At 55.3% G+C, this 27920-nt stretch overlaps 2 protein-coding genes across 3 annotated transcripts; one reads left to right on the plus strand and one right to left on the minus strand.

The window, feature by feature from the left end:
• Positions 1 to 1646: 1646 nt before the first annotated feature.
• On the minus strand, positions 1647 to 20439 carry LOC114070884 (protein-arginine deiminase type-1-like). Of its 2 annotated transcripts, none has more exons than XM_027908500.1 (16): positions 18849 to 20439; positions 10545 to 10719; positions 10035 to 10104; positions 8776 to 8837; positions 7995 to 8112; positions 7770 to 7895; positions 7003 to 7178; positions 6817 to 6920; positions 6379 to 6502; positions 4974 to 5081; positions 4732 to 4883; positions 3021 to 3165; positions 2721 to 2814; positions 2550 to 2629; positions 2069 to 2194; positions 1647 to 1975 (listed from the first exon to the last, which is right to left on the minus strand). In XM_027908500.1, the coding sequence occupies exons 2-16, from the start codon at positions 10629 to 10631 to the stop codon at positions 1742 to 1744; spliced, it is 1806 nt and encodes a 601-aa protein (XP_027764301.1). In that variant the 5' UTR covers positions 10632 to 10719; positions 18849 to 20439; the 3' UTR covers positions 1647 to 1741. The 2 variants fall into 2 exon arrangements, with proteins under 2 accessions (XP_027764301.1, XP_027764300.1); XM_027908499.1 differs by lacking the exon at positions 18849 to 20439 and adding an exon at positions 12591 to 12910.
• Positions 18515 to 27920, plus strand: PADI2 (peptidyl arginine deiminase 2). The gene is made up of 16 exons (XM_027908501.1): positions 18515 to 18606; positions 20363 to 20549; positions 20630 to 20699; positions 20870 to 20931; positions 21011 to 21128; positions 21600 to 21725; positions 21999 to 22177; positions 22357 to 22460; positions 22565 to 22676; positions 22748 to 22855; positions 24973 to 25124; positions 25347 to 25491; positions 26073 to 26181; positions 26864 to 26934; positions 27107 to 27235; positions 27623 to 27920. Exons 1-16 carry the CDS (start codon positions 18515 to 18517, stop codon positions 27854 to 27856), a joined length of 1998 nt encoding a protein of 665 aa, XP_027764302.1. The 3' UTR covers positions 27857 to 27920.

Raw genomic sequence — 27920 nt, forward strand, 5'->3', positions numbered from 1 at the left:
CAAAATTCCCTCGGGAGGGGTCCCTGTCCCGCTGTGATATTTGGAGCATCCCCGTCTCGGTATCCCCTGGCAACACCCCCCAAGAGCAGCAGCGTCTCCCCCTCCCCGCTCTGAGCTATTTTTACCCGTCGATTAGAGCGATAAGAGAGGTTAGAAAAGCAGCCGGAGCGTGCCCTGCGCTTACCCTGCGACATCCAGGGAGAGCTCCGTGCCCAGCACGCACACGGTGCTGGTGGGGCGCTGGACGGACAGCTGGACACGGCGCTGCTGGGCCATCGCGGCGGTCCCAGGGGCACCCTCGGGTGCTGCGCGGGCTGGCACGAGGGGATTTATAAAGCCTGGCGGCTGGGAGGGGATCAGCCAAAGGCCGGGTTAATCCCACCTCCGGGCTGCGGGCCGCGCTGGGCGTGCGCGGGTCCGGCCGCGCCGCCGGGGATGGAGCGCGGCTCGGAGCGGGGGGACCCCGAGACACCCCCGGGGCCAGAAGCGCTTGTTAAGGAGCCCAGGGGTGGGGTTGGACCCCCCGTTAGCACAGGGAGACGCTGATGTGAGCGGTCACCCTTAAACCCACGCACTGAAATATTCAGGGCGACATCAGAGCCGAGCTGGGGCTGTGCCAGCGCAGCGCTCGGCGGGGGCTGATTTCTCCTTCTGAAGGGTTTTATTTGTTCAGCCCGAACAATTGCCTTTCATTCTTATTTTAGGCGAGGGCTGCAGGTGCTCGCCCTGTCCTCCGGGTGCTGCGAGGGGTGGGGATGTCACCTGAGGGACGCCTGACCCTCGGCGGGTTTAATCGCCTTTGTTTTAATTAAATCCTCGTCTCGGCGTGGGAGAGCCCTTTCCGCAGCTGTTCCACCGCCACCTCCCCGCGGGGTCACGCGCCGCTGGAACTTAATATCCCCCCTCAGGGCTCGGCAAACGCTCAGCAGCGTCTCGCGGGGATAATGGGCTCAGAAACCAGCTTTTTGGGCAAAAAGAGGGGTGTTCCATGGGATGGGTGACCCTTTGGGGAGCATCCCCCTCCAGCGACGCTCACTGAGTGGCAGGAGGTTGAAGTGGAGGTGCTGTCACACCTCTGAAATATTCCCAGGAAAGAAAATTGGCCAAAATAAGTGGTTTTAGCCCCAGAATAGCTCCCGAGGTTACACAAAGCTGAGCCGTGCCCAGGGCACGGGCAGGTTTCGGTTCCTGGTGCCAGGCACGGGGAAATGCCGCGCTCCGCTGGCGGTGAAAAGAGGGAGACAAAGAGCAGTCCGGGCGAAGGAGACGGAAATTTTCTCCTTGGAAAAGGTGTCAGATGATCTGGATGAGGAGGGGGGGCTCAGCCGGGGTGCCCAGCACGAAGTGGCTTTGGGCCAATACAGGGAATTTGGGAGGGGGTTATCAGCTCCAAACCTGCAGTGTGGGACTGTAAGACCCTTTAGCAGTGGGGGGAGGTCTGAACACCCCAGAGCAGCCTCCTGGTTGTGTCCCTCAAACCCCCCACCCCAATCCCAAAACAGACCCACGTGCTGGGCTTAAAAATAGGGTTCAAAGGACGTTTCCAAGCCAAGAGCAGAGGAAGGAGGGATGGGAGATGGGGGAGAGCTGCACCCTCAGTGTTCAGGAAGGATGGGAGACAAGGCAGAGCTGCACCCTCTGTGTTCAAGAAGCTTTATTGGCAAACCCCTTTATTTTGGTGCACCTTCTGATGCACCAAATGCACCTTCATCCCCCGGTGGCAGGACGTGGGTGTGTCCCCTCAAGGCACCACGTGCCACCACTTGAAGGAGAAGGGCTTCCTGCGGACGTTGGTGCCGCAGTGAACGTCCCCGGACAGGACGTGGTAGGAGAAATAGTCGTCGATGAAGGTGCAGGTGAGGCCCAGGGGCTCGAGCAGCTCCCGCACCCGCTGCTCCAGACAGCACTGCCCGCCCACCACGGGCCCGAAGGGCTTGGGGATGCCCAGGTGCCTGCCCAGCACCAGCATGTTCACCTGCAGGGCCAAACACCGTCAGACCCCACCCCAAATCCCCCCGGGGCGGGGCAGGGGCGGGGTGTGTGGGGAAGGAGGGGTCAGAGGCCTCACCATGTCCGGGAAAAGGGCCTCGGCGCGGGAGCCCCTGAGGATGAAGAGCTGCGGGATGTCGATGATGTCCTGCTCGCTCAGGCCCAGCTCCTGCTTCAGCAGGTTGCGGTTCCAGTCGATGCAGTGCTGGTGGGGGGGAAAGGGACCTGGAATTGCCACCCTGGGCCATCCCAGCCCCTCAAATCCGACACGTGGGGGGTCCCATTACATCCTCACCCGTTCCATTGCATCCCACCCATCCCTCTGAGCAACCGCCACTGCATCCCCAACCCGAGCAACCTCTCCGTCCTGACAGTCCCTCTGTGTCACCAGGGGCATCTTCCAGGGTGATGGGGCGACCAGCACTGCCTGGCTCCTTCCTGGCTGCTCTCCTCGCCCACTCCCGCCATTCCCCAGGATCTCTGGCCCCAGGAATGAGCCGGCAGTGCGGTGGAAGGGAGGAGAGCGGATCCCCCCCCCCGGCCAGGGCTCACAGACCCACCTGCACGTGCCTGTTGTCGCTCTTGAGCGACTCATCCGCCAAGATCTCGTCGATGCTCCTCCTCTCGCTGTCCTTCAGCCCTGAGGGGGGTGGGAGCAGTGAGGGACATGGGGAAGGGACACTGGGAATGGACACTGGGAAGGGACACCAGGGATGTCCTCCCTCCCTCACCAATGAACTGTGTGGCTTCCCCGTGGCCCTGACTCTGTTTCTCCTTGAAGAGCTTGTAGCAGGCGTTGGGACTGGCCAGGAGGAGCCGGAATCCCTGCGGGAGAGAGCCTGGGGGTCACCCGCTTCTATCCCCCCCTCCTGTGGATTCACTCCCAAATCCAGCCCCGGGCACCACGGGATGCCACCCACGGACTTCTCCCCTTCCAGGCAGCCACCCCAAGAGAACTGCACCCCCATCAGCCCGTGGAGGCTGAGCAGCCCCACCAAGGGCTGGTTCAGGGAAGCCCCAGGGGTCGGTACCTTCCTATCAAAGGCCGGCACGAAGGTGAGGAATTCATCCACGTGGCCCACGCTCAGCCACTCCGAGTAAACCTCCACCGGCGCCTGCACCTTCTGCGCGAACAGGAAATCCCGGACAGCCTTGGACATCCGCCGGCCCGAGGCCCTGCAGGCACAGCGAGGAGGAGACGGCGGCGGCCATCGCACCCCTCCCAAAATTCACCCCACCCTGCCCTCAACAGCGGCGGGGGGCGGCGAGCAGAAACATCCAATTTTCATGGGAAAGAGGCTGGAAATAGTCCAACTCTATTATATATATCAAGATTGAATTTATGTTCACTTTATATATGTGCAAATGAATGTATGTTTATATATATTATATATACAAAATAGATCTAATTAATATAAATTATATATTAATCTACATTAATGCAAATATATCTACCTAATACCTCAATTATGTATCATTAGAACTATGTTATATATTATTAGAACTATGTTATGTATTATTATATGTTACTCGTTGTAATTATGTTATATATTTATATATCCCTATGTTATATATAAAAATTTATTACTTTATCCCTATATAATATATATAAAATATATAACTATATCATTATATTATATATAATGATATTAATATATCCCTATGTTATATAAAAATATATTAGCATATCTTTATATTATATACAAATATATATCTAGGTCTTATATATCTATGGCCTATTAATATAAATGAATATTCATATATAGGAATATATTCATATAATCCTATATTATATATAAATCTACTAATATATTCCTGTGTTATATATAAAATATATTAATCTATCCTTATATTATATATGATATATATTACATTAGATAAGGTATTCATATATAATTATACAGAATACTATATATAAATATATAACATAAAATGTAAATTATATATATAACTTAAATATATAAATGATATATAAAAATGTAATTATATATATAATATATAAATATGCATCCTTATATAATGCATATTAATATATCCCTCAATTCTCTCTATAAATATGTATCTAGGCCATCGATATCTACAGGCAGTGGGTGCATTCCGTGCCCTGCTCTTGGGCTCCTTTGGGTTTCATTTTTCCCCATCCCCGCGATTCCCAAATCCCTCCTTCCGCTGCACTCCGTGCGGGGGCGAAGTTTTCTTAGACAGACGGCAACAGGCTGGGAAAACATTAATTAGCCCCCTGCTAATGAGGGGTAATTAGGGGCCCGGGGAAGCCGGGGAAATGCCCTTTCCCTGCCTGCGGGACCCGCGGGAGCAGCGCGTGGGTCACTCGGGAGCAGCCCCCGATGGTTGGGATGGTTCCCTTGGCTGCTGCTCCCGCTCCTCTCGGGGGGTTTGAGACGCTGCTGCCCCCACGGGCCCCCCCTGCCCGGAGCGAAACGACCTCCCCTTGTCCGGGGTTTCTCCCTTCCCGGCATTTCCCCGCTCCTCTCTTTAAGAAACAATTCCAGGCCTGGAAGGGCCGGGGTTGGGAGCAAACCCCGCGGCTCTGGGAAGGGGGGCAGCGTTTTGTAAGGGATGAAGGGACAGCGACACGGTTCGCCTGTTAAATCTGGGATTTGCTGGGAATCGGCTCCTGATTCCCACTTTGATTCCGAATTTCCTCTGTGAGAGGTGCCACTTTTCCCAGGCAAGGATTTTCGGTGCTTCCCGCATTCCAGAGGCGGGGCTGGAGCTCCTCACCAGGGCAGGGGGCTGCCGATCAGGATCCTTCCCAAGGGATACTCCTTCCCCCGCACCGTCACCGGAGGACTGACGTCCAGGTTGCCGAAGGAGTCCAGGCTGGTGACGTTTTTCCCAGGGGGTTCACGGGTCACATAGCCAAAATCGGGGCCCTGGGGAAGAGGAGGAGGGAGGTGCTGCCAAGGACCCTCCGTAGAGGGAGTTTCGGGGGGAGAAAAGGGGCTTTCAATGCACCCACGCACCAGGATCTTTTTAAAGGCAAAATCCTTCAATCCCCTGTTCCTGGGAGAGTCAAAGACCACGGGGAAGGTCTTGTGTGGTGCTTCCACGTAGCCAAACTCCAGCTCATCCTGTGGTGGGAAGAAGAGGAGGAGGAGGAAGGGGAGGAAGGCCCCGGGCAGGGGGATAGGCATCTCCACAGGGACGGTGGGGAGGGTGGAGCAGGAAATGGGGTGAGCCTGGCAAAGCTCAGCTCCTGCCCTGAACCACAGCTCGCTGTCCCGGGGTGACACCCCACCCAGGGCCAGCCCTGGGCAGCAACACGGGCCACAGGGGGCAGGGAGAGGGGCAGGGCTGTGGGACAGGGAGGGCACTGCCCACCGGCCCACCCGAGTCCTGGGGGTGAGTGGAGGGGCCTTCCTGCAGGGGAGACCCTCCTGTGCAGCCCGAGGGTCCCCTCTTTCAGTGGGGGTCCCTCTTGCTGTGCCCCCTTGGGTTCTCTCTTGCAGGGGATCCCTCTTGCAGTGAGGACCCTCTTCCAAAGTCCCAGGGGGTCCCTTTGGCACTGGGAACCCTCCTGCAATATTTCCTGGGGTCTCTTTTGCAATGGGGTTCCTCATGGAATGTCCCATGGGCTCCTCTTGCAGTGTCCTGTAGGGCCTCTCTTGCAGTGGAGAGCCTCTTGCAATGCCCCACAGGGTCTCTTTTGCAATGGGGACCCCCTTGCAATGCTCCCATGGGATCCCTCTCAGTGGGATCCCTCTTGCAGAGCCCCAGGGGGTCTCTTGACGTGGGAACACCCTTTGAAAGTCCCACAGGGTCTCTTTTGCAATGGGGCCCCTTTTGCAGTATCCCATGGGGTCCTTCCTGAAATGAGTTCCCTCTTCAAAATCCCATGGGGTCCCTCTTGCAGTGGGGTCCCTCTTGCAGCGCTCCATGAGGTTCCCTCCTGCAATGGAATTCCCCATGGAATCTCCCCTGGAATCCTTCTTTCCACGTCCCAAGGGGTCCCTTTTGCAGTGGGGCCCCCTTTGCAGTGCCCCATGGGGTCCCCTCTTTCAGTGGGGTCCCTCTTGCAGTAGACACCCTATTCCAAAACCCCACAGGGTCCCTCTGGCAATGAGGTCCCTCTTCCAATGTCCCTCTTCTAGTTCCAGGATTCCTGGACACCATCCCTGCCCGTGCTGGTTTCCACCACCAGCAGCATTTCCCCGGGCTTCAGTTCCCGGCTGCCTGGCCTATCTCCCGGCATCCAAGTGCTTCCCAAGCAGCCAGTCCCTCCAGGGGGTGCCAGCCATGGGAGTGACACCTCATGTCCCCCAAGAGCCTGTAAGGGACCAGAAGAGCCACAGAGAGCAAGCATGGACTGATGGACAAGCAGGGATTGATGGACAAGCAGGGACTGATGGACAAGCAGGGACTGATGACCTGGATCCAGCGGTCGCTCCGGGTGTCCTGCTCCGAGCAGATGGTCAGCTTGCAGTTGGCTTTCCTCAGCAGGACCCTGAGCCCTTCCAGAAAGGCCTCGTTGGAGTCTGAGCCCTGCTTGATGCTGGAGCGAGAGGGGAGACCAAGGAGTAGGATCCAACGAGAAATTCCCACAGCCCCAGCCGTGCAGCCCATTCCTCACTCCCAAACACGCTGGGCAAGAGTCCTGCATGGGACAGGACCTGCAGAGCCTGTCCAGCCTTTCTCCTTGGCACTGCAGTAGCAGTGACATCGGGCTCCACTCCCAAAGAGTGCCCCCAGTAATGGATGCACAAAGCCTGGCTCACCCCACTGTTGCTGCACAGCAAAGAAGGGCCAAAAACACCTCCTTGAAGAGTCCCCCAAGGCAGGAGAGCAATGGGGGGACATCCCTCCTACCTGCAGACAAAAACCTCCAGAGGCTGCTGGGTGTTGGGCGTCATTATCCAGGGAGCCACGCGGAAAACCACCGTGTCCGTGAAAATCGGCGTGCCCGGGGAGTTCTGTGAGGGGCAAAGCCAGCAGGGAGCAGTGCTGGGAATCCCAGCCACTGGGGGCCCAGGGGATGGGGCAAACCTCACCTACCTTATGGGGGACCTCCAGCAAGCTGGCACTGAAGGAGACCAGCCCAGAGAAACCCCTGTCGGGGAAGGCCAACCCTTCCACGTAGAAGGTGTTCTCCCCGTTGCCGACGTGGTCCAGCGTGTAGGAGAGCTTGTCTGGCCCCAGCACGGGCTTGTAGTGGGGATGTGAGTCACTGCCTGCCGGAACACCCCAACACCCACCCAGGAGTGGTGACCAGCCCGCTGTGAGGGCTGGCAGGAGGCACCGGCGAGGCCGATGCCGTGCGGGTGGCGGGGCAGCGGGTGTGCCTCCTGCTCTCCCGGGAACACTCTGCATCTCCCTGGCACAGAGAGGACTCCGTACCCTCAGGTCCAACCCTTTCAAGGTGCGTGGCTTGAGTTAAGTATCTAATGATACCCTTGGCTTCCCTGACCTGATTTTCGGCAGGGACCTGCCGGGGATGGAACTGTTCAAAGGCAGAACGAGATGGGCAGCTCTGGGGGTTGGGTCACTGCCCGTGCCACAGAGGAGCTGGGCTTTCCGCTCCACAGGAATGCCAAAATTTCATCAGCCTCATGGAGAAAAGCCTTCTTTTGATCTTTTTCCCCACTTGATTTTTAACATGAGGCCCCACCTTCCACCACGGCAGAGGAGCTTTGGGGCTAAACGAGTGTTTGCAGCAAATGGAAGTGCCCCAGTGAAGGGAAAATTTAGGGTTTCCTCACCTTGGGGTCGTGCTCGGATATCTGGGAGAGCAGGAAGGAAGGAAGGAAGGAAGGAATACTCACGGATGGCGTGGAAAACCCGCACTTTATCCGCGTCTGTCTCGGAGACGTGCAGGACCACCTGGTACTCATCAAAGGTGGTGCTGGGCCCTTGGGTCCTCAGCAGCATCATGGACATGTCCTGCAGGTCTGCGTGGGGACAGATGGAGAGAGGGGATGGAGGTGCTGGAAGTGGGAAAGACCCCAGTGAGACCCTTTGGGTCCCCTCAGGCTGTGGGGGACACCGACCTGCAGGGGTCCGTACGTCCACCTGGCCACTGTCCGGCCCCCCCATGCCGGGGCTGTCCCGGTCACAGTTGACCAGCAGCACAGCACCTTGTCCATCCGGGCCCCACGTCCACTTGGCCTGCCAGAGAAGCACCAAAAGAGGACTGGAGCAAGATTCCCCCCATCCCACCCTCCTCACTGCCTGGGGGGAACACCCGCTGTCCTTCCCGGTTCCCAAACACCAGTGACACTCTCCAGGCACTACATTTCCGAACCTCAGCTTCCAGCAGGGCCAGCAAAGACTATTTGGAAGTGATCTTATCTTCTGACCAGGCAGAAAGTATCTGCCAGGCCTCCTCTGGACAAGGCTGCACCGTTTGTAGAGACACGTCCCATCTCGATGCACGATTTGCGCCGTTGATTGGGCTGCACTTAATTAGCCCAACTTAAGTGCCTGGGCATATGCAGATTTCTTGCCAAAGGGGTAGGTCTCTGGCTGTTTGCTAAACTCATTTAGTGGTCTGTTTCATGTGCAAAAAGGAAAAGGAAGAAGAAAGAAGAGGGAAGAAAGAGCAGAGGGTTTTGTCCTACGGGATCCTCAGGGCTGGAGTGGAGACGTAGGGAATTTTGGCACAGAATAAGAAAAAAAGTCTCTTCCTCCTCAATTAGTAGGTTGAGGATTTTGCAGGTTATTTACCCTAATTCAGACACCACCCAAGTCCCTCTCCTTCCTGGAGATTTTCAGGGAAGAGACTCCAAATGGATAGGCTGGGACTGACCCTCCAGCAAAGCTCCTCATTACCTTGTCCTTCCCTTTGCTCTTCACTCGGCCGCTCCGGCTCCAGTCCACGTCCAGGGACACATCTGAGACACCGAGAGAGGGAACCACAGGCAGCAGAATGAGCTCCTGGTGCCCTTTGGGGCTCATCCAGCACCAACCCCACCTTCACACCCCGAAGCTGCTCCAGACCCAACATCTCCAACAAAATGCTGACAGAGAATCCAACCCGATGGTGTTTTCATGGCTGTCCCCCTTTGATTTCCAGCTGCCTTCTCCTATTTTGGTTCCCCCAGGTGGGACGTCCCCATTTTATGGTGCATTTTATGTTTTCATCAATTTCATACTTATTTTTTCAAATTTATTTTTAACTTTATTTATTTTTCCCTGTGGCTGAGTGAACACCTAAATAATTCCAAGGCTTGATGTAGCATTTGAGAAGGACTTTCCCTCCTGCCCTTGGCCCAGATTTCTGCCTCTGCTGCTACAGAGCAGAGGTTTACCAGCAACCTCATCCAAACCCTACCTTAATCCTAATAAAAAACCCCACATGGAAAATACCAGGATTGAGCAGAGAGGAGGACATGGAGAAGCTGGGAAGGAGAGTCCAAATCTAATCATGAGGAGAACATTTGTAAGGCAGAAGCCCTGTGGCCGTGGCAGCCCCAGATGGCTCCAGTGGAGCCCATCAGCTGAGGGACGTGGGAAACCTTCAGCCTCTTCAGGCCCAATTTTGGGAGGCATATTCATGACTTCAGGACAGAGGTATCATGTGAGTGCTTTAGAAAATCCCAAATTTAGGGTAATTAATCCATCCAAGTGGAAGGCTTCTGCATCCAGACTGGTTGTCTAGACTCCCTTTGTAGTCAGCAGGGAAAAACAGGCATTTGGAGGGAATGATTCACCTCACCCTAAACTTCTGAAATAGGTCAGACAACACTTGGGTGCCAATTGCTCTCCCCTAACTGCGACAGAGGTTGGGGGGGAGGAGGGCACCGGGCAAAGCTGGGTGAGGAGCTCTCCCTTGGCTCCTCTTGGCCCAGCACATGGTGTTGGCAAGCAGAGGAGGATGCTTGGAGTGTGCTGGGTGGGGACCCGGCCCAGCCTCTCTCTTTTGCACCATATAAGGCAGCGCAATAACATTTTAATTGTTCCCCTCTTGCTCGTCAGCATCGGTGAACACCCAACCCTCCTCCCCGCGCCCCCCACTTAACTCCCACCCCACCAACCCAACCAGATCTCGGCACCAGCGAGGTCTGGCCGGGGGTTTGTGTCACACCTACCGACACACGTGAGGTACAGCCAGGCCACTGCCAGCTCGTTGCCCTCCCGGCCATAGTAGGAGATCTTAACCTGCAAAACACCCCCACGTCCCGGAAAGCTGAGCAGGGCTCCTCACTGCCCGCGCTGACCAACCAGCCAGCCCTTGGAGGGTTCACCCCGGCCATCCTCCATTAATCATAGTTCCCCCGAACCGTTTCTGCCTGGTTCAGCACAAAACCCGGCATGGAAACAGCCAAGCTTGGAGGATTTTTGCTGCCTGGCACCAGATTTTGCAGTCACCACTGTGTCATCAGGAGGGAACAAGAGGGGATCTACTTCTCCTTCTCAATTTCGTTTTTGGTACGTGTTAATTACACAATTCAGTTGGAGTTCTTTTCCATGAAAAACAAGCCCAATGTCAGCACTACTTAGCACTGACTTAGCTACTCAGAGGCTGCCCATAACCCTCCCTGTTTTCCCGGGAAATTGGGCTCATTTTTCTGGTTTCAGTGCCTGGAAACCCAACCGACCTTATTGTCATTGACGGTCCTGCTGGTGACGTCAATGGTCACTACAACCTCGATGTCGGGATCCAGGGGCCACCTGGAGTCAATCATGGGCTTTGTCGTGGGGTTGTGGATGATGTGGACCGTGACCGCGGAGGTGGCATGGACGTCGAATGACGTGGCGGCTTTGGGGGTAGACCTGAAACAGAGGATTGGGTTAGAGACCAAGCCGTCCCTCCAGTTCTCCTCTGCTTGAACCTGGAATTAAAATCCAGCCTTAACTGGGTGGAAAGGGCTCATAAACCATCTTAGGATGATGAAATGGTTGAGTTTTCCGTGCACTATCTCTGTGGTGGTGTTGGGCAAGCAGAGCTCCCACTGCAGCTCCGGCACGTCCGCCCGTGGTTAAGCCTGGATTGGGAATCGCCCAAGTTTGGGCATCCAACCTCCCTCCACAACACCCAGAAAATGCTCAGAATTTCAGCATCCTGGGACAAAACCCGGACAAAGAGCCTGGATAATTTTTAATGGCAACCATCCGGGGAGATGGTTATTGCAGGACCATCCCTTGAGCTGCTGAGCTGAGAGATGCTCAGACTTGGAGCGGAGCCCAAATCCGAGCACGGAGAACCCACACCCCACCTGCATGACATCCTTTGGCAGCCTTTGAAGTGCTGCCTACCTGCTCATTACAGCCCCAGCACCTCCATCCCAGGAGCACGAGTGCTCCGACCTGTCTGCTGTCGGGAGCCTCCGAGAAGGCACGAGGTGGGAAATTTCAACAGCAGGAACAAAAGGGAGAACATCAAAAAACTGACAGAGGAGATTTATTCCCGGTGCTGCTCTTGGCATGGCATCCCTGATGCCTGCAGTAGCTTGTACAGGGAGATTAAAGCATCATCTCCCTTGACATGCCCCATCCTTCGCATCGTGTAACGTCATAAATCCACCTGCACGCTGCTGGATGTCGTGACTCCTCCAGTCTGGGTCTATTTGCTCTGGTTCTACTGCCCTGGTTGTAAACCCACCTGAACACTGTTGGATATCATGACTCTTCCAGTTTGGGTCTATTTGCCCTGTTTTTACAGCCCTCCCATGTCACCATCACCAGATTCCCACCAAACTCCATTTCCTGCCCCGAAACAGCCCAAACCACGGTCAAAACTTGATGCATCCATCACCAAGTTCCCCCCAGCTGGTGCTGTCCTGGAATAAAATGGTCCCATTTTTTTAGTGGAAAAAGCATCCACCACCTGCTTTTTTGGTCCAAAGCTCAAATTTGCTACAGAGGAGCCAAACCAGCCCATTTTGGGGCTCAGGCCCCACGTTTAAAAAGATCCGAGCGCGCTTTGAGTCCCAAACCAGGACAAAAACTTGCAAATAATAGGATTTTATATATTCCTGTATGGCTGAGGGAGAAAATAGGACCCTTTTAGGGCAGGCAAAGCTCAGTGCAAAGCCCTTGGAGGGGGACGACGGCACATCCTGGCCCGGCGCCAACACACAACCCCAATAATTGCCCCGGCTGTGATGCCGACTGACTTGTCCTGTCTGTATCATTATAATCATGATTTATTAAATAATGACACTGTAACAGCAGGGCAGACACAGCCTCGTATCTGACCAATAAACCAACCCCTGTATTTAATTCCGGAAGAATCTCCTCTCCTGGAATCGCCCGGGCAAAACGCGCCGGTGGATTTTTCCGGCCTGAGCCACAGGTTTTATCCTTCAGCCCGTTTTAGCTCCAAGTTGCCGAGCTTGAATCGCTCTTGCCCAATGTTTTCACAGCCAGAAATAGACCCAGGGTTAGCCGGGGTGTGCTCGGGCTTTGCCTACAAACCGTCACGGCTCGGCGATGCTTCGACGCCTCGGCAGAGCCGGCGTCCCTGCCGGTGGGACATCACCCCCGGGACACAGCCCGCGGGACACGGCCCATCAGGCCCTGCAGCAGCTCCTCATGTGGGCTCTGAGCTCCCCTCCCTCCTCCAAAACACCACTGGGCTCCTCCAGACCCCACCAGCGCTGTGGCAAAGGGTGGGAACACCCCGACCCCCACCCCAACCTTACCGGCGCGTGTCGAGGAAGACCTCGGTGCCCACCACGCAGACGCCGTAGGTGGCGTGGCTGGTGGACATCTGCATGACGTGACGCTGGGGCATGGTGTGCCCGCATGGGAAGGAGCCTGCTGCCTGGCTGTGCAGGGAAACCAGCAGGACTGGATTAAAAGGCAGGGGAATTTAACTCCTCCTTCCCTCGATGACGGGGCTCGGCCAGGGGACCCTGCCGGTCTCCACCTCCAGCACCTCCAGCACCCAACGAGCTGCCGCCCCGCTCGGGGAGATGGAGGTGATAGGGCAGCCCCAGGGAGGGGACACGGGGCAGAAGTGACACCCAGCCCTGCCCTGGGATGCTCAGCCCTGAGCTCTCAGGTATTTCTTCTCCCCCTTTTCATTCCTTCCCGGCTCCATCTAATTCCTCCAGGCTTTAATGCATTAAACATGCATTACTCCTCCGAGGTGGTTGTTTGGGGTTATTACAATATTATCATTGAAATGAAGCTTTTTGCTTTAAAACAACCCAAATTTTCCGTGTGGCCTCTGCACGGGTGACTCATGGCCTGGGCTGCAGCATCAGGGCAAAGCCTGAACAAAGCTGAGCAAAAGGAAATGTTTGCTCTGGTCGCTGCTTCCCATCAGGACGAGTCCCGAGGACGGGAGACAGGCAGAAACGGGCACAGGGAGAACTGGTTGTTTGGCAGGGAAGGAGAAGACAAGAAACAACAAACCAACAGGAGGCTTCCCGTGGAAATTAAAAAGTTTTCCCTGTTTCGCTTGGATCTCGCGTTTCAGGGGATTGGGGTTTTTGGGGCAAAGATCCCAAGGGAATCATCCCCTCTGCTGGAAGGTGGCATTAGTGGAGATAGCCATCTCTCTCCAGGCCATCCCAGGAGGATTTGCCTGCCTGCAAAGAGGGAAGCCAGGCAAGGTTAATCTTGTTGAGGTGGGGAGAAGGTCTGGGGGATGGAGCTCAGCTGGAGGAAAAGGCAAAACACAGGGACGGAGAGTGTCCCGTTGCCACAGGGTTCATCCTCACGAGGTGATGTGTTCAGCTTAGGGATGCCATGGGCAGGAGAGGGCTGGAATGAGGAGGAACCCAGTTTTGGGAGTGGCAGGACCCCTTGGAACCTGGGAAGGTCCAAGTGAGCTGAGCAGAGTCGGGGCCCAGTCGCCGGCAGGGCAGCGAGCGCCGCGTCCTCCGCCAGAGGAGCAGCCGTTCCCTTGGGAGATCAAACCAGCTGCTTTACACATCTCCCAGCCAGGACACATTAAAGGGCTCCCTCCGTCTTTAATTGCAGCAACAAAACCCCGGCTCTGTGTCTCAGATGCAAGAAGAGCTTTAATAAGTCCGTGGGAGCCTGGAGGAGCGGCAGGATGCTCCGGTGGGGAACACCGGCGGGGCTTCCAGGCTCTGCCAGAGCTCTCCTCGCTGGAGATTCCAGATAAACCCCAATTTTCCAAATGCCAGCACAACCCAAACTCCGTGTGTTCCCAGATCTGTGAATTGTGTTGGTTCTCAAGGACCTTGTGGATCCCTAAAACCTGGAGCTGGGCAGAAGCAGAGCTGGAAAAGCGGGTGAGGAGCCGCCTGCATCCTCTGAGGACGAGTTTGGCCACGGCAGCATCTCTCCTGAAAGAGCTGCAGCTTGGGTTCCCCAGTAGTGGCTGCTGGTCCCACTGGTTTGGACTGGGCACGGTGCTGAGCTTGCTGCCTGCTGGGATTGGAGCTCTGTATCCTGCTCGGCTGGTTCCCAGTGCCGGACAGGGAACACACCTTAATCCCCACGGGTCAGGCTGCTGTGGGCTGTCATCTGGAGGGAGGGGGAGGATGGTGGTTTCGGGCTCCCAGTGAGTGCCAGGGCCTTCAGCAGAGAGCGTTTATCCAAATCCAGCTGAGATCCCATCCGTGGGGAAGGATGGACACAGGGAGCCCGGAGTGTTTGTCCAAATCCAGTCAGGATCCCTCCCATCCATGGGGAAGGATGGGCACAGGGAGCCCGGAGTGTTTGTCCAAATCCAGCCAGGATCCCTCCCATCCATGGGGAAGGATGGGCACAGGGAGCCTGGAGCTCGCGGCCCTTTCAGGTTGGGGTGGATTTTTCCAGCGCGTTCAGTCACGGGTGTTGGGTCCCTGCAGAGGCTGGGGCAGGCCCCAAACACCTTGTGTGGGTTGGGTGGGACCTCCACTGCCCTCCTCTTCCTCCTCCACCTGCTATTAGGCCGACATGCCCGTGCACAGGGAGAATGAGCATTTTAAGTCATCCGGCCCATTCAGGGCTGAGTGTTTCCTCCTAATAACACCTTGTCCTGAGAAAGTTGCTATTCAGATCCGTGGGACATGACAGATGGGATCCTGCCTGTCCATCAAGCTGCAGCAGCTCGGCCTGCCCTCCCTTGGGCCTGACTTTGGCTTTTGCCCAACTCCAGCCTGGTTTTAGGCATGACCCAGCCAGACCCGGCCCCCCGTCAGTGCTCCCCCGGGAATCCCATTCATCCCATCCCTCTGGGGCGTTTCTTCTCACCCATCCTGCACCACCACTCTGTCAAGGAAAGTTTGATAATCTCCCTAAGCCGATAATTACCCCTTATTTATTACTCTGCATGTCTAATTGCAAGCAGGAACTTTTAAGAGCCATGTCAGCCTAATTACTTGCAATAGGGCAAGACATCAAACCAGTTATCAAGTCCCGCTGGGGTTTGCATGAGGGTTTATTTTCTTTAGGCACATAGCTGTAACAGCAGGGCTGGAGCATCCCAGACAGCCACCAAGCACTCCCCATCCCAGCTGGAAGCCAGGGAATAATGGGGAGACGCTGGTTTGGACCAGGGAAAAAAAAAACTTTTTGGTGCCAATCCTGGAAAACCTCCTGGCTCTGCAACCAGAACGCCCCCAAAAATCCCTCTCTGTCCTTTCCCCTCCGCAAAGCACAGGCGTCTGCCTGCAGGGAGGCTTCATACCATAATCCAGGATCCAAAGCATCCCATAAAACTGCTGCTGCCCGGGGCTGGAGTCGTGCACGTCCCCCCCACCCCGTGCTCAGCCTGCCCACGCTCCGCCCCAGCTTTGCATTCGATTTTGCTGCCCTATAAATATCCCTGCGAACATCCCCCTCCCCGCTCTCCGGGGCAGCAAGAACGCCAGGGGTGGGCTCAGCTTTGCCTTCATCCTCCCCACTGCGTTGGTTTGGCCTCCTCGGAGCTGCCTCTTCCCAAAATTCCGGGCAGGAACGGGCACGAACAGGCAGCGAGCGCCTCGTGGCTCTCTCTCTCTCTCTCTCTCTCTCGGGATGGGCACCTGTTTGCACCTCCTAAACATGAAAGGTTAGCTCTGAAAGGGCTCCACGGGGGAACATTTCCCTCCCACTCGTTGGAATCAGGCTCGTGCCTCCACGGGGGAGCCACAGAATGACCCCAAATCCCTGAGCAGGTCCCCCAGGGGTGGAAACCCCCCCCTTTCCACCAGGGACCCTGATCCCGGAGAGTTTTCCCCTTGAGCGGCTCCTCCCCGAGGAGCACCCGGTGCGGGGAAAACTCTCCGGGATCAGCTCCGGGGGAGCTGCTTGCAAACCCCGGAGCTGGGATCTGTGCTGCAAAATCACCCAAGAAGCTTTGAAAGATCCCCCAAAAGCCCTGCAAAGATGCCCAAGGAGCTTTGAAAGATCCTGAAGGGGGGGGGGGGGCAAAGAAAAAGGGTTGTAAAGTCATGGGGAAGCTTTAGGAGACCTCAGCAGAGCTGTAAAGACTCTGAGAAGACACAAAGGCTTCCAGAGACCCCAAAGAAACTTTAAGAGAACCCCCCAAGGCCTTGCAAGGACCTTAGAAAGCCCATAAATACCTTGCATGGCTGGCAAAGAATCCCAAAGGGTCATAAGTCACTGGGAAGCTTTAGGAGACCCCAGAAGGGCTGCAAAGACTCTGAGAAGATTTTTAAGACGCCTCCCCAAAGGCTTTCCAAGATCCCAAGAAGCTTTGAAAGACCCCACATGGCTTCTAAAGACCAAACCTGGCTGCCAAAAACCCTCAGAGAGCAGTGCAGTGGAGGGGAAATGGGCTCTTCCAGCCCCTTTCCCACTCAGTCCGGCAGCTCCTCCTTTGCTTTTGCCCCCAAACAGCGCATTTTCCTCTCTTTTGTTTCATTGCCTCCTCCCAGAGAAGCACAAACGAGCCCAAAAATGCCTCAGGGTGACCCAAAGATGCTCGGGACCACCAGGGTTTCAATCCCTGGGATCAAAGTTTTCCTTCTGCCTGGCAGATTCCAGCACCATCACACCAGGAGAGCTACAAATACATTAATAAATAAATCACTAAAACCAACCAGCTCGAAATCCCACTGATTTTAAAATTCCCAAGGGATGGCGAAACCTTGGGGTCTGCATGAGAAGGGAGGGATTTGGGGTTGGGTTCTGTTGGGTTTTTTTAAGCACAGGAGGATTTAAATAACATTTGTTCTCCTCCCTGACAACTGAAATACCAGACTCGGGGGGGCAGGAATTGGGAAGTGAAAATGATGAAAGAAAAGCTGCTTTTTTCACTAATTTGCTTTCAAACTGATGATTTGACACCTCCATTTCCCCAGCCCACAGATCACAGGGAAGTGAGGCCGTCCCTGCCCGTGCAATTCCAGCTGTTTGGGGGTAAAAAGAGGGAAAATAAATCTCCTGCAGGGCTGGACAGCAGAACCCGCTGGGGCAAACACGAGGTGGTTTTGGTTTCTTTCTTTTTTTTTCTCTTTTTAAATTATTTCTCTTTCTGGTTCCTCTTTCAGGAGTGTTTTGTTACTCCTGGTGGTTTAAAGACACAAGGGTTGCACAGATAAACCAGATGCTTTTCGGAAGCTGGAATATATTCCAGGTCAAATCCTGGATCGGGATGTCTAAGCTGGGAGTCATTTAACCCAAATTCCCGATGTTTTGGCATAGTCTGGGAGCCAGGTGGGTTCTATTTTCTCATATTGCTCAGGGAGAACATTTTTACTGTTTCAGAAAGTTGCCCCAAATCTCATTTTTTGCATATGCAGAAAAGCAGCAAAACTGCCCCCTTTTTTATGTCCTCACTCACATTTATCCAGATCGTGGCAAAAAAAAACCCAAAACAAAACAACCCAAGGCAGGGTTTCTTTCAGATGGAAAAGTGGATTTGAGATGATTCCCTGCACCTCGGCCACAGAGGGAAGAGAGGACTGGAAAAGAAAAGCCCGAGAGGGATATAAATAGGGAACATCACCCTGAACGTCTCTGCTTGTCGCTAATTGCTTGTGGCTTCCAAAATCTGGGGCAGAAGTTTGGGTTCTGAAATGAATATTTAGTTGGATGGTAATGAAGGATTCAAACGCCTGCGTGGGCAGCAATTGCTCCCGACGTGCTCCGTGGGGTGGCAAAACCACCCTGATTTCCCTTCAGCAGCAACTGGTTCCCGGTTTCCCTTTGAAAATAAGCTGGGGAAAAAAAAGGGAGAGTTCTGCTCTTGCCTAAGGGCTGGGAAATGTGTTTCTGCCTCCCAAGAGCAGCCAGAGATTTTCCCTAGAGAGCAAAAAAGGGCGGATACGCCAAAATCCGAACTGCTGGAAAATCGCCCCCATGGTGCTGATTCCTGCTTGGGGTCACAGAGACAGTGCAGGGATTTGGGGACAGCTGGGGGAGCTCCTTGCATAGGGCTGGGAGCTGAGCGGGCTCCAGGCCAGCTGCCCTCCCTCTCCATCCCTTCCCTCCCCTCGGAGATCATTTTCCCGAGGCTTTAGAGGGTCCAATCCAGCCTCCCCTGCCTTTGGACTGCCGGGTGTCATCCCAAGAGTGTCATCCCGAGTGTCATCCCGAGTGTCATCCCGAGCCATCGCAGAGCCCGGCCCCGCTCGGCGGAGGGGAGGGGGGTCTGTGGGAGGCAGGGGAAGGGGCAGGGTGCCCGGGGGGCTCGGTGCTGCCCTGCGTGTCCGTGGAGATGCCGGGGGGCCGCACGCTCCGCCTGCAGCTCGGCAACCGCATCGAGGCCCTGTGCGTGCTGGGCTGCCACGTCCACGCCGATGTCCACGGGTGAGTGGGGCACCCCCCCCTTCCCTCCCGCACCTGCACCTTCCTCCTCACCTTCCCCCCTGCTGCCAATCCCTTCCCCCCTGCTGCCAGTCCCTTCCCCCCTGCTGCCAATCCCCCCTCCTCGTTTGGTCACCCCCTTCCCCAAACCCCTTTTCGTGGGCAGAATCCCCCCCAGGCTTTGCGGGGCTGCACAAATCCCGGGCCAGCTTCGAGCATCCCCAGTTCCTCAAGGCAGGATTTACCCCGAGCCCACGCTGGGTTTGATCCAGCGTCATCTTGGAATGCTGCTGGAGAGCGGAGGGATGAGCAGGAGCCACGGGGATGGACTGCAAAGGAAGGGATGCAGCGGAGAGAGGGAAGGAAAACAAGATTTAGTGACAAAAACGTGTCTTGGGAAAGTGGGAAATCCCCACACACCCTTCCCTAAAACAACCCCAGTGTTGAACTTCAGGATAATTATTCCACCCAAGGGGGGAAAAAAAAAAGTTTAAAAGCTCATTTCGGGGTTAATTCTGGTCTTTGCTGGCTTTGCAAATCTCCCCCTTGATATTCAAGCCAAGCAGCAGAACCACAACTCCCCTGGCATTGCTCCAGGTCAAATTCCTGGTGGGATTCCCAAAACCAAGAAACAAGGAAACCGAACCAGTTTGTCCATGTATAATTAAAAGTAATTTAACGATTTCAGAAACACCCAGGCAGGAGCAAAGGAGTGCTCAGGTTTCCTCCCTCCCCCCCTGCCCGACGGCGCAGGTTTGGTGGGACCGTCGGCATCCAGAAACCATCCGAGCAATGAAGCCGTAACGGGGATCCGGCACCAGCTCTCGGGTGTCGGGGCAAACAGCCCAAAAATAATAACCTGGAAAGACTGGGAAATTCGGGAAAAGGAGCCAGGAGAGGGGAAGGGGTTGCACGGGGTGGCTGGGGAAGAGAGAGGGAACGTCGGACTGGGAGCGGTGCAGTACTGATGGCTCTGGGGTTGGATAAAATCACCCCTGAATTAGCTGGATAAAATCAGCCCCAAATTAGAGTTTCCCATGGAAAAGTCTCTCAGTGTTGTGATGAGCTGGTAAACACGGGTTTGCCTGGGCTGGAAAATAAACAGGGATTTCTCCATTGAAGTGTAAACCCCAGTTCAATTCCAGCAGCGCCAATTAGACCGGGATTATTATAGATCCTAATCTGCACCAATAGTCACAAACACTCATTGTGCTAAAGCAGCATCTTCTGCTGGGAAGCAGAAATTCAGGAAAAGGAGTCAGGAGAGGGTCAGGAGTTGCTCGGAGTGGCTGGGGAAGAGAAAGGGCACATTGGACTGGGAGCAGTGCAGCACTGACAGCTTTGGGGTTGCATAAAATCACCCCCAAATTAGCTGGATAAAATCAGCCCCAAACTAGAACTTCCCGTGGAAAAGTCTCTCAGTGGAGTGGCCACGGTGCTGTGATGAGCTATCAGACACTGGTTGGAAAACAAACAGGGATTTCTCCATTGAAGGGCATTAAACCCAAATCCAATTCCAGCAGCTCGGTTGGGATTATTACAGATCCTAATCTGCACTGGCTCAAACACTCCTTGTGCTAAACCAGCATCTTCTGCCCTAAAAAAAGAGGACAGCTTAAATTCCCAGGGGGGCAGGGAAGGGCAGAAGGTGCCGGTGGTGAGCGTGGCGACGCCGGCATGCCCACTCTTGGCTGTTAATTGCAGCGAGAGCCGAGTGTTTTCACTGCAACCCTCTCAAAATGTGGACTGGTTTTGGCAGGGCGGCCCCAGCAGGGGCAGTTTCCTTCGGGGTGAAGCACACGGAGGGGGTGAGCGTGGACGTGGTGTGGCGGGGCCGGGCCGAGGCCGAGCCGGTCCCCGGCAGTGGGACGAGGTGGCCGCTGGAGGAGGGGACGGTCCTGAGGTTCAGCATGAGCCAGGCCAGCACCGAGGTCAACGACAACAAGGTGAGCCACGGGGCACTGGGCTGTGGGACATCCACGGATGGAGAACATCCTTCCCCAGTGTGGGATCTGGGGGTTTGCAGGTCACTGTCAGCTTTTATGGAGAGGAAGGGAAGCCCATCACCCAAGCCGGGGTCTTCCTCACCGGCATCGGTGAGTACAGAGGCTCCTGGGTGCAACAATCCATCCTCACCCCACTGATCCCTTGGATGAGTGGGGGGAGAGATGGACCCACGTTTGCCGGGGCTGGGGGGGGTTTTCTCCCACCCAACCTGGCTGTGCCCTGGGGTGATGGTTGGGTGAAATCCATCCTGTCCATCCAGGGATCTCTCTGGATGTCGATGCAGATCAGGACGGCGTGGTGGAAAGGAACAGCCCCAATAAGGTAACCCCTCTCCCTCCACCGGGAAAATCCATGGGCTTGCCTGAGGCTGAGCTTGCTGAGCCTCAGTGGGCTCTTTCAGGCCAGTTGGACCTGGGGGCCCAAGGGACACGGGGCCATCCTGCTGGTCGGCTGTGACAGGGAGGTTCCCTCCACTCCAGCGTCCGACTGCAACAACGAGCAGGTGTTCAACAAGGAAGGTAATAGAGTTTCCCAAAAATCCTCCACGATTCCCCCTCTCTTTCATGTTTTCTGGGATAGAATTTTGCTGGGGAACCAGCTGCTCTCTACCAGCTGCTGGACATGCTTCCCATGGGGGAACCTTTTGGCATTTAATGCCACGCACAGCAATTGTGGCCACGCAGGGCCGTGAAGCTGAGCCAGAACAACCGCGGCAGTGCCGCTGAGGGCACCACCAGTTCCTGGAAAACTAGAACCACATGGAGCCAGTGCCCATCAGCTTTCTGAGGTCAAGGACGGGCCATGCCAGGGCTGAGGAGAGCAAAGAAAAGCTAAAACAAGGGCACAAGCTTTGTCAGCAGGAACAGCGGTGGTTTTGCCAGGTTGCAAAGGGTGGTGGCGAGGGAAGAGCAGAGTTCTTGGGAAGGAGGTGCAAACTCCAGGAGGGAGCATGTAAGGCATGTCCTAATTGTGTTGTTTGCCCCTCCCAGATCTGGCTGACATGTCTCAGATGGTGCTGAGGACAGAGGGGCCCCAGCGCCTGCCCCGGGGGTATGAAATCGTTCTCTCTGTTTCTGTCCATGACGCCGACAGAGTTGGGGTGTTTCATGTGCAGAGTAAGTCCTTCCTGCCCTCCTCCTCTGCCTCTTCCTCCATGAAAATGCCTTCCCAGTGGCTGCTCCATCCAAGGAAAGGCTAAGACATTTTTCCTCATACTCCTTGTCCATGCAAAATTGTGAAATCCTTCAGTCCTGTTTTAAAGGTGGTTCTCAAAGACAAAGTTTTATCTCCACGGAGGAGGAGGGACCACGAGTCCTCCTGCACAGGGAAATAGGCTTGGAGCACCAATGAAAGCTTGGCATTGTCCCATTTTCTCCTCTTCCTTGCAGATCCCTTCTTTGGGCAGCGCTATGTGCAGGTGCTGGGCCGGAAGAAGCTGTTCCACGCCGTGTCCTACCCTGGCGGGGCCGCTGAGCTCGACTTCTTCGTCGAGGGGCTCTGCTTTCCTGATGATTCCTTCTCCGGGCTGGTCTCCATCCACGTCAGCCTCCTGGAGACACCGGCTGAGGTCTGGGGGCTCCAGGGAAGGGGTGCAGATGGGGTGCCTTGTTGCAGCTATGCTGGAGAAGGGGACGGGGATGGAATGGAGAGCGATCCCCACTAATTAACCCCAAAAACAACCTCAGGGGAAGGGCATTTGGGGGCCATAGTGTGTGGAAAGACCCCGATTGCCGCTTGCTCCCTCAGGGTATCCCACACACTCCAGTCTTCACGGACACGGTGGTGTTCCGGGTGGCTCCGTGGATCGTGACCCCCAACACCTTGGCCCCGGTGAACGTCTTCCTGTGCAGGTACGGCCGGGGGAGGAGATTCCCAGCACACCAGTCCCAGGCACAGACTGGGCAGAGGAATAGCCATCCTTCACCTCCTTCCCTCCTGCCATCCTTTTTCCCAGCATGAAAGACAACTACCTGTTCACCAAGGAGATCCAGAGCCTGGTGACCAAGGCTGGCTGCAAGCTGAAGGTTTGCTTCGGATACACCAACCGTGGGGATCGCTGGATGCAGGTAGGGGGGCTCCAGAGACAGGGAAAAGCTTTTCCCTCCTGTGCCCCATGAGGGATTTCCTCCTTCTTTAGGATGAGATTGAGTTTGGCTACACCCACGCTCCCCAAAAGAGCTTCCCAGTGGTGCTGGATTCCCCTCGGGATAGGGGGATGGAGCAACTCCCCGTCAAGGAGCTGCTGGTAAGAGAAGAATTTGCTTGCATTGCCTGAGGAGCAGCTTGCAGATTTTACTCCTGATGTAATTCCCCACTCCTAAAATCCCCCTGGCACTTGGCTCCTTGGAGGCCACACAAGGAATTGCCTGGAAAATGAGTTAAACAGCTCTGCGTGGAGATACCATCCCATCCACTCCCAGCTGGGAGCTCACCAACACCCTCGCTCCCCCTCAAAGCAGGGATCATGGAAGGTGTTGGGTGAGAGAGGAAGGGAGGAACTCGCCTCTGGGAGTGAAAGATTCCTGCCAAGCTCTGGGGCTGGAATTCTTCACCCTCAGCATCCCAGCAGTGGGCTGGTTTATCCTTTCCTCCTCCATGCCTGCGAACATCCAGCAGCTTCCGAGCAGGAGAGGAAAGGGAAGCGTGAGAGGGGTCAATTTACTTCCTTGGAAGAGAACAAGCTGCCAACAACATCCCTGTGGGGCTTCTTTGCCAAGGCAAAGGGCCAGCCATGGGCAGGGCGTGCCGAGACGGCAGTCACCCCGGAGAAGGAGTCTTGGCAGAGCCCAGCAAAGACAAGCATGGAAAAAACGATGATCCCTTTGAGATCCCACCATGCAGAAAGGGCAGGACACCCCCAAATAGCCACGGAATCGCTGTCCCTCACTCCCAGCGGGCGCTGGCAGCAGCCTCAGCTCGGATCCTCTCTCCGCCAGTAACGGGAGAAGAGGACGAGTCACTTTTTTTGTCACTTTGGGGAAGGTGAAGAGCTTTCAGGAGCATTGAAATCCATCTTTTCTCATGCCTGACATGAGTACGTAGAGTCCCGGATTCATCGGGCGGGTGGGAAGAGCGAATAAGCGGCGCCTGCTCGGATCTGCCCTCTTTAGGAGCTGCTTTGCTGCCTACTTAGGGAAGCAATTTCAGCCTTGGGAGCCGCTAACACATTATTCTCCGATTTCTGCTTTGAAGCCTCCCCTAATCCCCACCGCTATCGTTCCAATCTCATTTTCCAGCTGGGAATATTGAGCCAAAGTCGGCACGCACGGGGTCCTCCTCACACCCCGGCCAAGCCCTAAGCCCCGGGACCCCGAGCCAGGGAAAACGGAGCCGGGAGGGAATTAGCCCCTCAAAATCAGTGTGGAACTGATAGGACTTGGATGCGACCCGCAAACCAGGGATGAACCAGCGCCTTGACAGTTGAAACCGGAGGGGCTCCGTGGGTTATTAAACTGCAACAAGCTGGCAGCAGGTGTTTCATGTGCCCGGAGAAAGGAGCTGATTCCAGCCATCCCCCAGAGACTCCCCAAAACCCCACGGGGAGCCTCGGGGAAAGCTGTGCCCTCTCTCTATCCCGGCCTCTCCAAATACCCTCAGTTGGAAGAAGGAATTTCTAGATGGAAGTCAAGCGCTCTCAGGTCTCCCTGCTCACTTTCCCTGACCTGTGTATTTGGTTTATCCCCATGGAAACCCAACCCTGATAAGTGATTGGGATTTAACTTCAACCTAACAGATACCTGATCTGGTCCCAGGGGCTGCCGGGAGCTCCAAGCCTGTGTTGACCCAAACCGGAGATCAAGGACAGGTCCACGGCAGGAACTGTGTCCCAGTGTTGCCATTTTTGCCCTGTTTTAACTCCACAATCTCCCCCTTGGGCTTTGGCACATCCCAGCCAAGAGTTAATTACCCTGCACGCACGACACCCTCAGTCCCAGATATATTAAGACCTGGAAATCAGGGCTTAAGCAGGATTTAAGCGCCGTGTAGCCCTTTGGGTGGCTCTTAGACTCACCCTCAGGGGCTGGAGTTCCTCCCACTCAGCAAGAGCCATCCAGAAGCTCCGCTCCGGGGCTGCCCCAGCGCTAATTAGCCTAATGTGGACACTTAGATGTTGGCTGTGCGATAGCAGAGATCTGGGATCTCAACACCTCAGCTCTGCTCCTGGATTTTGCCATTTATTCCCGAGCCTCCGTGACCCAGAGACCTTTATCCTCTTGCCTCTCCTTTCCCCTCTCCTCATCCACGGACAGGCCTCACTCTCGCTGTGCTTACCCACCGGAGCGGGTCTGGCTCCCACCGGTGGATAAAACCCCAGAGGTTTTACCCAGGAGGGACTCAGGGCAGTGATTCCTCTTTTCCCAGGGCTCTGATTTCGGGTACGTGCACAAGGAGCCCCTCTTTGACGCCATCACCAGCCTCGACTCCTTCGGCAACCTGGAGGTCAGTCCGCCCGTGTCCGTGGGGGGGAAGGAGTATCCCCTGGGCAGGATCCTCATCGGCAGCAGCTTCCCCACGTAAGGCATGGGGAATGCACATCTTTGGGAGCAAAGGAACCACAAGGGCCCCCAAATGTCACCAAAATCGTGTTAATTGGGTTAATTGGACCTTCCCTGAGTGGCTGTGAAAGGGGTGGGCGTGCTCAGACTCCTCCACCTTGGTGGCAGTTGATGTCCAAGCACACACTGATGGACAAACCCTAATCCTCACGTTCCCGCTCGGGGGGATATCACTCGCAGATCTGCAGGCAGGAGGATGACCAGGATGGTGAGGGATTTCCTCCACGCCCAGCAAGTCCAGGCTCCCGTGGAGCTCTACTCCGACTGGTTGGCTGTGGGCAACGTCAACGAGTTCCTCACCTTCGTGCCCGCCGCGGACAAAAAGGTACCCCAAAATCCCACATCCCTTGGGTGTTCCTCTTCCAAGGTACTAATCCCATTAGGACACCTTGAGGAAAAACCCCAAAACTCATTTCTTTGGCACTCCCAACCAGTTTGGGTTTCACTCTTGTCCCTGAAATGAGGGATCTGAGCAGAATTAGCACAAACAGAAGGAAAACAATGCCCACATGGGTAGCCCAGGAAACTTAAACCTCAAGATTCCCATGTGAATCCCCGAGCCTGAAGATTCCCAGCGGCTCAGCTTCTCCCAGGTGTTTCCAGAATGTTTCTCTTTCCCCTGTCATGGTTTTTGCTGCTTGTGATACAGATTTTTCCCTCGGGGAAACCCTGACACAAGACTTTTCCCTCAGGAAAACCAAGCCTTGACCTGGATGATTCAAAAAAGGAGTCTTTATGCCTCCACGTTCCCCACAAAACCTCCAAGCATTAAAAAAGGTTCTAAATAGCAGCAAAGACACCTAATTTGAAGAGTTTTAGCACAGGTTCTTTCCGAAAGAAAGTCCCTGGGGTCTCCCGAGGCTCTGGAAAATTCCCTTTGGGTGAGTCCTTCCCACCTTCCCGCAGCAATTCCGGATGCTGATGGCCAGTCCTGCCGCGTGCTACAAGCTTTTCCGGGAGAAGCAGAAGGAAGGCCAGGGAGAAGCCACCATGTTCAAAGGCAAGGGGCCAGCGGGTGGCTCTGGGCAGGGTTTGGTGCCAGCTGAGCCAGAGTAGCCGGACAGAGGGACAGGAGGGAATCGGGATCACACGGGGACATTTTCCCACCCCATTGTCCTTCACAGCTGGCAAACGGGATGCCCACCCACCACCCCCAGCCTCCTCAAGGCCTATTTTGGGAAGCGAGTGGGATGGCAGGGATAAAGCCCTCTGCGTGGAGGGAATGCTTGCTTGGAGGGATGGAGCATCTCCAAATGCCAGCGGAGCTCCAGCACGGAGTGGGACAACTGGCGGCTCTCACGTTACCCAAATTAGCACCGTTTTGTCGCTTTGGGAATCCTTTCTCTGGGATTTTGATCCGTGGTGGGGTTGGGAGCACGTCTCCATATCTCCACGGGTCCCTTTAGGTCACCCAGGCAGGGGGTGGATCCAAATCCTGAGGGTGGATGCTCTGGAGAAATTCAGCAGATAATGATTCCTGTGGGCAGGAAGATGGATGACAAGACCTTTCCAGTGCTCTTTCCAATGGGCAGACCTTTCCTTCCCTCAGTTTCCCAAAAACTAAGAATTGTGACTCCAACAGCCTTATTCCAAGCTCAGGAAATTGGGATATGGGGGACTTTATCCTCCTCTGTAGCCCCTCCTAGGTCAGGCTTCATTTTGATGGGACGTTGCATTTTCAGGGTACTCGGGGACAGACACAAAACGAGTCACCATTAACAAGGTCCTTTCCAATGACAACCTGGCGCAGCAGAACCAGTATGTCCAGGTAATAACTGACATTTTTGGCAATAATTCATGTTTCTTGCAAAAACTGCCCCAGGGTGGTGCCAAACCCGCAAGGGAGGTGTTGAATTTTGGCTCTTCTCCTGCGTGAGATGGTTTTGGGCACTGTGCCCACATGTGTCCCCCCTCAACCCGCCCTTCTCCACCCCCTCCAGCGCTGCATCGACTGGAACAGGGATATCCTCAAGAAGGAGCTGGGATTGATGGAGGAGGACATCATTGACCTGCCGGCCCTCTTCAAGCTCGACAAGCAGGGCAAAGCTGTGCCCTATTTCCCCAACACGGTGAGGGGATCCCCACTCCTCAGGTCCTCTCCAGAAATTAGCTTAGTCAGCCAGCAGGAGCCCCCAGAGTTGTCCCCAAAGAAATCAGCTGTCTAGAGAAAGGAAATATCTCCACCCAACAGGTCTAACATAACCTTGTGGCTTTGTGTTGCTTGCAGCGGGGTTTTAGGCAAAACCCCTCTCCAAGCGGTGCAGTTGGAATTGTGAGGTGGGTTTTAACGATAAAAAAGGGGAAATCATGTTGGATTTGGAATTGTGTGGGAGGGCGGCTGCAAAAATTGGAGTTGATGGGCTGAGGGCTGAGGCTGATGGAGGAGGGTGAGCAACACCTTTCCCTGGGCATCATCAACCCCGACGCCACTGATGTCCCCTGGTGCCACCCCGCAGGTCACCATGATCGTCCTGGCCAAGGAGTTGGGCATCCCCAAACCCTTTGGCCCCGTGACGGCGGGGGAATGCTGCCTGGAGCGGCGGATCCGCTCCCTCCTGGAGCCGCTGGGGCTGAGCTGCCGCTTCCTGGAGGAGGTGGCCTCCTACCACGGCAGCCTTGGCGAGGTCCGCTGTGGCACCAACGTCCAGCGGCGAGCCTTCGCCTTCAAATGGTGGCACTTCACGCCATAGCGAGACCCCCTTCTCCTCTTCCTCCTCCTCCTTTTCCCTCCTCCCTCCTCCCCAGTGGTTTTTT

Source organism: Empidonax traillii, unplaced genomic scaffold, assembly GCF_003031625.1.
Source record: "Empidonax traillii isolate 1590-97213 ecotype Southwest subspecies unplaced genomic scaffold, ASM303162v1 scaffold1730:size102414, whole genome shotgun sequence".
In the NCBI taxonomy this organism is placed as follows: domain Eukaryota; kingdom Metazoa; phylum Chordata; class Aves; order Passeriformes; family Tyrannidae; genus Empidonax; species Empidonax traillii.